This window comes from Hemicordylus capensis, chromosome 2 (genome assembly GCF_027244095.1).
Source record: "Hemicordylus capensis ecotype Gifberg chromosome 2, rHemCap1.1.pri, whole genome shotgun sequence".
NCBI classification, from domain to species: Eukaryota; Metazoa; Chordata; class Lepidosauria; order Squamata; family Cordylidae; genus Hemicordylus; species Hemicordylus capensis.
The window spans coordinates 190,137,644-190,145,826 of NC_069658.1; the positions used below are offsets into that span (position 1 = coordinate 190,137,644).

The window sequence follows — 8,183 nt, forward strand, 5'->3', positions numbered from 1 at the left end:
TCCTTTTGTCAGTCTTAAATTTCCAGACCTTCAGTTTCATGGGGTGACCCCTGGTTCTAGTGTTGTGTGAGAGGGAGATTCCCCTTAAGGGATGGAGATGCTCTAGGAGGAGCAGAAAGTTCCAAGTCTCCTCCCTGGCATCTCCAAAACCATTGTTCCATCTAGCTCTGTATTGTCTACACAGACTGGCAGAGGCTTCTCCAAGGTTGCAGGCAGGAATCTCTCTCAGCCCTATCTCAGAGATGCCAGGGAGGGAACTTGAAACCTAGATGCAATTCTCAAAGTGGCTACATCCCCTCAGGGGAATATCTTACAGTGCTCACACATGTCGTCTCCCATTCAAATGCAAACCAGGACAGACCCAGCTTACAAAGGGGGACAATTCATGCTTGCTACCACAAGACCAGCTCTCCTCCCTATGTTTCCCTATCCCAATAGGACTCATGTGTTTTGCAGGAAACCTTTGAGCAATAGTGCAAGATGGCAATTTTGAGCATTACATGACTTCATAGACCAGCACAATCTTCTTGCACTAGGACAACTTTATCCATTGTGAAAGCACAGTGTTAGTCTGGACACTCCTTCTAGAGCTCTACATTCTTCTGATACAAATGTCTTAGCTAAACCAAATATTACATCTGTTGTCCTACCTCTATATCCATTTTATTTGATCAACTTTATCTTTAGAACTCATTAGGGTGATATGCATGATCAGGAGGGTGGGCGGGAGGGCACACGGAGCAGAAGGCAGGAACAAAACTACCCCCCCCGACAATCACCATTCTGTTCTTCAGCACCACATACCCACATGATCCATGCTGCTCCTGGCAGCACAGATCTCTGAAGGCATCTGGAGGCCTCCGGATATCCCACAATGCACCTCATGATGAGTGCAGTGCTTTGGGGGTACCCCCCAGGAATCGGGCACTCTAGGCATCCAACTCTGTGTGTACTCAGGCTGCAAGCAGCCCAAGCACACACACGACCCTGGTGCTAGGGTTAAGGGTGCCCTAGCCTGGGTTAGGCTGCTCATGAGAATATACATTGTCTCCAGATATTTGCTTGATTCAGTTTCCCACACTTCTTTAAAAGTACCCAAAGACATCCCTGCTTTCCCAGACCTTATCTACTTTGCTAACATTTTAACTAAGTAACTCTTTTTTATGCATTGTCTTTCCTTACCCTCTCTTTCTTCCTTTAGAGGTAATAAATACATACATTTAGAATATAAGTATGTCTGCACAATATTTTATTTTATTTTATTTATAAACCACCCCATCCAAAGACTCTGGGTGGTGTACAACCTTGCTTTCTATTTATTATTTATTTGATTATTTATTTATTTATTCGATTTTTATGCCGCCCTTCCGAAATGGCTTCCAGGAACTGAAGAAACAATTCTAGAAACTGAAGAAACAACAACAATTTTTCATATTGTTGTTGGATAGAGTGTCATTATTATACTGCAAGACAAGGGTGCATCCCTTTCAAAAACCACTCCTCATACAACATAACAGTATGGCACTTCTGTTTAGGGCTCATTTGAGGTTTCTCAGTTCTCACCCATTCTCTCTAGCTTTCCCTTGGCCAGCTCACCCTCCCAACCTGCAATCAGAGAAGGAGAAGTGAAGCAGTAATGTGGATTCCCAATGCAAGTGGCAACGGTATGGCTCTGGCCGGGAAAGCAAACAGCCATCAGAAATATCCTGAGTCCTCCACAACTCACAGACCTCCTTCTCCCAGAAAAGGTGGATTAGAAGTGGAAACAAATCAATAATACAATACAGAACAATATATCAAGAACATCCTCCCTCGCTCCCCTTAGTCTGCCACTCTCATGAGAGAATGTTCAGTGGGGTGAGGGGCTAGGTCTCCAGTGTAATGATGTCCGTGATGGCCCTTCTCATGAGCTAGACTTAAGGAGCAAACATCTCCACCCAGGGAAGAGGCTGGCTGCCCCTTCCCCAACCTATATGTGAAAAAGTAGAAATTTGCTGCTGTGCCCTTTATACCCAACTTCAGGGATACCCGGCCTCAGGGGGAGCAAGGGACAGAATGGAAATTGGAGCTGACCCCAAGCGACTGCATGGCTTGACAGGGTGGCCAGTCCAGGATGGGTTGTGGTGGCATCCCTGTAGCCTGGCAACTCCATAACCACATAGCTGACAGGAGGGGTGTAGCTGATTTTCTGAGAGGCTTCCAGCAAGTGCCAAAATCATGGAGCAGCCAAGTCCCTGAGTGGGTCTGCACCACTGCCTCTGTGACTGGGGTTTGAAAATAGGTGCGAAACTGCAGTTATAGCTGCGTCAGTGGTCGGACATAACACCTCAGCAGCAAAACCTCAGTTGTCTGCGGTGAACCTTAGGGAGAACTGAAGGTTCCACCTGGAGTTTGGTGAGGTAAACCGGAGGTAGTTTTCGGGCCATAACTGTGCTTTCGCACGTTCAGGCATAACAGAGTCACAACCTCGGCCAGGTTTAACTGCAGTTAGCCATTACGTCTAAATGCAGCCACTGTGTAGAAATGTTATTTTACGTCCCAGCCTATAGATGGCACTAACACTTGCTGGGAGTTGAGACTAACTAGAGAGAGTTCTTGTTGTTGATTATACCTTTTTCTTTAATACAATAAAGAGCTGTTGCCCTAATAGCTGCTGTCTCTGAGCTCCCATGGTAGGCACAGTGCTTCCATTCACCTACATGGATGTTTAATTTCTAGTTGAAGGAGCTGAATCCTGAAGAATGACAACTTTAGCAGCTCGCTCACTCTCCCTCCCTCCCTCCCTCCCTCCCTCCCTCTCCCCCCCCGCACACACACACCACACACACAAAACAACTGAAGAAGGGATCCCCAGAATGTAAAAATTGAGACAAAATGAAGATAGTGATGTCCAAGGGACAGATTCCAGAAAATAAGGACAACTGGAGCCTTTGAGAATTCAGCTAACAGCTATACGATGCATCAGATGTAGGCCTGCTTATTTTTTTAATCTAGGGAAATCTATAGTGATGACAAAGCCAAATACCAGAAGCCACTAGAGAACTGGGCTCATTTGTAAGCCAGTCTTGGCTGCAGAGAACAAGCAGAGATACTCTAGCTGCAGGGGATTCCAATAGTTCTTTGTATGAGAAGGCTCATCTCCTGACAGGAGCCATTTAGAAACACATCAACTTGCTATATTCCCCCACGCACAAAGACTTGCTAAGAGATGAATTAATCTGATGATCTTGGGTTAGAGGGAGGACTGAACAATCAGGCAATGGAGGACTGAGCACTCAAATCAAAGCAGAGTGGTTGCTTCCTTTTGGCTCTGGAACTGTCCTCAGTTGCTTCAGGTGAGTATGTAACAGGTCTGTCAATGCAGACAGATTATGCAAGTCAGGAGATGGCTGAATGCAAGAGAACATGGCTGATATTAATGCTTCTAGGGACATGTCAACAAATTTCTGACCCCCTCCCTTAATGGACATTCTTGATTCAAAATTAGTTTCTACGCAGTTCTCCCATTTCCCATTCCCCTTGCCACATCCCTGATATCTGTCACAGCTTATGTTGAGCTTATTCAGATCATGCACCCAACTGACCCCAACCAGCATGAGTTTATGGCTGTGGGTATGCAGGTCCCACTCCTCCTACCACACTACTGAAGGGCATGTAAAGTAGTAAAATATTACTAATAATAAAGTAATTAAATTGCATGTGAGGAGCTGGTTGGCACAAACCACATGCCTGCACAACTAGACAGAATGGAACAGCAGATCACAAGGGGGGCAGGCCATATATGTTCATGTCCCAATCATGTGGTGGGTGGAACGGGTCAGCCATACCATATGAACTAGATCTATATCTATCAGCAAAACTAGAAGTGACTTCAGTTTTTGCTGAGTTTGCGTTTTAAAAATGTTAATTGCTTATGTGGGGCAGACAATCTGGAAAAAGATCATGTCAGGAAATAAGGGGTATTTAAATCTACTTATCATGACCTGAATCTAAATTAAGGGCCCCCAAGTTTGGGCCCCAAACTTTTATTGGCTCTAATGGGAGTGTTCCCTGTCCCACCCCAGGGCAAATCGCATGCATGAGGACCCAATTGAGACTGGGACTGCAGCCGGGGGGGGGGGGTGGAGGCTGAAAGTCTCTTCACCCCATCACAGTTTTGATCTTCATTGCTTCCTGTGGGTGCAAGTTACATTGGAAAAGGCCATCATCAGAGGGCCAATGACATAAGACCCAGTGCAGTATGGTGGTTAGAGTGTTGGACTAGGACTGGGAAGACCTGAGTTCAGTTCACTGCTCAGGCATGAAGCTTGCTGGGTTGACCGTGGGCCAGTATTGCTGACTGTCAGCCAAACCTACTTTAAAGGGATTCTGTGGGGATCAAAGTGGGAAGGAAGAATCATGATCGTTGCCCTTAGTACTTTGGAGGAAACAAGGGATACAAATGTCATGCATTCATAAACAAACAAACAAACAAACAAAACATGTCTTGTTCAGCCCTTGGCATCATTATCACTATATTGTTTTACTTTGATTGTGTCATCCCATAATTATTGGCTTGTATTGTGCCATCAGTGCACGTGGTACTTTATGGAGTAACATAAATGCAAAATTAAAAAGCAGCCAAGATCCTCCACCCAACATCAAAACCCACACCACCAATGCCAGCTGCTCACACTGAGCTACTGGGTTTGCTTCCTAGTCCTCCTCCTGACATTCCCCACCCCCCACCCCACAAGTGACCACTTTTCAGGAGCAGGCACAGTTCCCAAATCCCAGATTGTGGTTGTGAGAACACAGACACTATTTCAGATATTGTACTCTTTGACCTGTGGATCTTATTGTCATTGCAGATTGCCACCAGCGTACTTTCAGTTATATGTAGGATAAAGGTAGTGTTCCATCAAATCGATTTCAACTCCTGGTGCCCACAGAGCCCTGTGGTTTTCTTTTGGTAGAATACAGGAGGTGTTTACTGTTGCCTCCTCCCGCGCAGTATGAGATGATGCCTTTCAGCATATTCCTATATCACTGCTGCCCAATATAGGTGTTTCCCATAGTCTGGGAAACATACCAGCAGGGATTTGAACTGGCAACCTTTTGCTTGTTAGTCAAGCATTTCCCCACTGCGCCACTTAACTTGGAAATGTAGGATAGGACTAGCAAAAACCGGTTGTTAAAGATGCCAGAAATGCAGATTCATTCACAAGGAGATCCTGGATTTCTGTTTGCAAAGAGATGGGATTGTGACCTTAGTCAAATTCCTTCCACTTCTATCCATAGCTTTTTGCTGCTCAGCTATACCAATATGTTTGGGTAAAATGTAGCACTAGATTTTCTACACTGGTGATTTTGAAACTGGGTTTCTCAGTTAGATCAGTAATGGTGGACAAACTTCCCCCAAAGACCATTGTTGGTCTTCCTCCACAATGTGTAGCCATAGTGGGGTGTTTTCTAAGTCACACTCCAAGTTTACAAGACCTCACCACACCTGGTCAGCAGGCCATATGAAATGAGCATGCACCCTCTAACATGCCCCAAGGCATTTTCTTGATCAGTCAGTTTCCCCAGAGCCCACATCTATTATCCATTGGCTTTTAGGAGGCAAACAGGTTTTTCTGATTTGTGAGCGGAAGGAGAGAAGCAGGATTTTTTACAGCTTTTAAATTCTAATGAGTTGTTCTTGTCTGTCTAAAGTTTGCCCCATGAACTCACTACATCTAAAGTTAGCCTTAGATTTGGGGTTGCCAAGGGTTTTTTTTTACTGGCCCTACCACTTTACTTTAACAAACTCTTTTAGATTTCACATGGTTAATTCTAAGCAGGTCAGGATCTTGTAAAAAGACACAGGTGCAAAGCCTATTTAGATTGGAAGCAAAACTCTCTCCAAAGTGATGGGCATTCTGCAAATATAATTACTTTCTTTGGCATTCACGTTTATTGTTCTCTTCTGTGCTTTCTCTGTGCCACCCCACTAATTTTTAGAAATATAGGAAATATCCAAGAGATATACAAGATGCATTCTATCCCAAAGGGTAAGTGCTTCTTATTTATTTGTTTCACAGGGGAAACAACTGGAAACATCATCATGGGAGATATCAATAATACAGTAGTGACTGAGTTCATTTTGCTTGGCATTTCCAATTACCCCAAGGCTCAGATGGTGATGTTTGTGGTTTTCTTTGTATTTTATCTTATGACACTATTAGGCAATGGACTCATGGTTGTTTTGATCATCATCAGCCCTCTCCTGCACACTCCTATGTATTTCTTTCTCAGCAACCTTTCCTTCTTGGACATGTTCTACACCACCTGCAGTGTTCCACAAATGCTGGCCAACTGCTTCTCCCGTTGGCCCACCATTTCCTATATAAGGTGTGTAATTCAGATGTATGTCAGCCTCTTCCTTGGCATAGCGGAGTGCTTTTTGCTGGCCGTCATGGCATATGATCGCTTTGCTGCTGTCTGTAACCCCTTGCATTACACCCTCATTATGAGCAGAAAGCTTTGTATCCAACTGGCAGTCACAACTTGGGCTGGTGCCCTTGTGATGACCCTCATCCCAGGGCTCATGCAGCCCACACAATTCTGTGGCCATAATGTCATTAACCATTTCACTTGTGAGATTCAGGCATTCATCAAGTTGGCCTGCTCTGATACACACCTCAATGAGATAGTTCTCATGGCCAACAGCTTTGTAGTTCTCATTGTACCCTTCCTCTTTATCCTACTGACCTATGGGCGCATCACCTTAGCTGTGCTACGTATTCGCTCTGCCAAGGGCCGAGGCAAAGCTTTTTCAACCTGTGGCTCCCATCTGGTAGTAGTCAGCGTCTTCTATGGCTCAGCCATCTCCATGTACTTACGGCCACAGGGCAAAACCTCTGCTGACCATGACAAAATCATCTCTCTGTTTTATGGAGCTGTGACCCCAATGATCAACCCCCTAATTTACAGTCTTAGAAATAAAGATGTGAAGGGGGCTTTTTGGAGGCTGCTTGGGAAGAAAATGTCTGAATGAAGAATGTATCATCCTCTCTCTCTCTCTCTCTCTCTCTCTCTCTCTTTCTCCCCCCCCCCCCGCATCTTCCCATCCATCTATGCTTAACCACTTCCTTCTCATCTTCACCTCTCTCTTCCATCTCACAGTCTATAATTCCACGTATCTATCTCCATACCTCTAACTACCCATCCATGGTTTCCAATGATACTACACAGCTAATGCATATTTGCATAAAATATACCTGTATTATATTCTTACATTCTTGTGAGTTCAGTTGCTGTTTGTGCCCTCAAGAACCCATGTGTTAAAAATACTGCATGTGTCATGAGGTGGGTGTGCGTGTGCATGTGTGTGTGTGTAGGGGGATGATGCTTAACTTGCAGCCGGCGGGAGGGGGGAGTTCCAAAGGCCTTTAGGTCCAGCCTCCAAAATTAGCCAGGTGTACCTCTTACAAGAGTTTCTTAGATATATAATAGCAGAAGGTTTCACGTTCCCTCCCTGGCTTCTCCAAGATAGGGCTGAGAGAGATTCCTGCCTGCAACCTTGGAGAACCTGCTGCCAGTCTGTGAAGACAATACTGAGCTAGATAGACCAATGGTCTGACTCAGTCTATGGCAGTTTCCTATGTTCCTATGTAGTGCAATCACACAGGGGCGTAACGATAGGGGGGGCAGGGGGGGCATGTGCCCCAGGCGCCACTTGGGAGGGGGCGCCAAAAAGTGCCCCTGCCAGTCCCCTGCTTTTGGCAAAAAAAATTTTTTGTGTGGTTTTTTTTTTCGTCATTACGGAGATCTCCGGTGGGCGGGAGCTCCCATTGGCTGCCGGAGAACACATGACCACCATGCTGGTTGTCTCAGTTCCTCCCTCCCTGCTTGCTGCAGGAGGAGTGGAGCGGAGCAGCTTGCGAGAGCTGCTGCTGGGGACGTTCCTTGACTCTGTCTGTCTGCCTGCCTGCCTGCCGTTTGCCCACCACACTGCCCTCTGGCTGCATTTTATTCTTCTGTTCTGCATTAACAAAGTAAGTTTCATTGCTCAAATCTCTCTCTCTCCCCTGTGTGTGTTGTGTGTGAGAGAATGCCCCTACTCCCTTGCATAACGTCCTCCACAGCTCTTCTGTGCTTTGCATAGCAGGCTTCCAACCCACCCCCCACCCCTAAACCGAGGGTAGCTGTCTGCAAGTTGA

At 45.6% G+C, this 8,183-nt stretch overlaps 1 protein-coding gene across 1 annotated transcript; it reads left to right on the forward strand.

Moving 5' to 3' along the window:
* The first annotated feature begins 6,085 nt into the window (after positions 1-6,085).
* LOC128346019 (olfactory receptor 13H1-like) lies at positions 6,086-7,018 on the forward strand. The gene has a single exon (XM_053298834.1). It carries the CDS (start codon positions 6,086-6,088, stop codon positions 7,016-7,018), a length of 933 nt encoding a protein of 310 aa, XP_053154809.1.
* Positions 7,019-8,183: the final 1,165 nt, after the last annotated feature.

What these genes read in the sequence shown, in the direction of transcription:
- LOC128346019 (XM_053298834.1), top strand. Translation starts at nt 6,086, where the DNA reads ATGGGAGATATCAATAATACAGTAGTGACTGAGTTCATTTTGCTTGGC.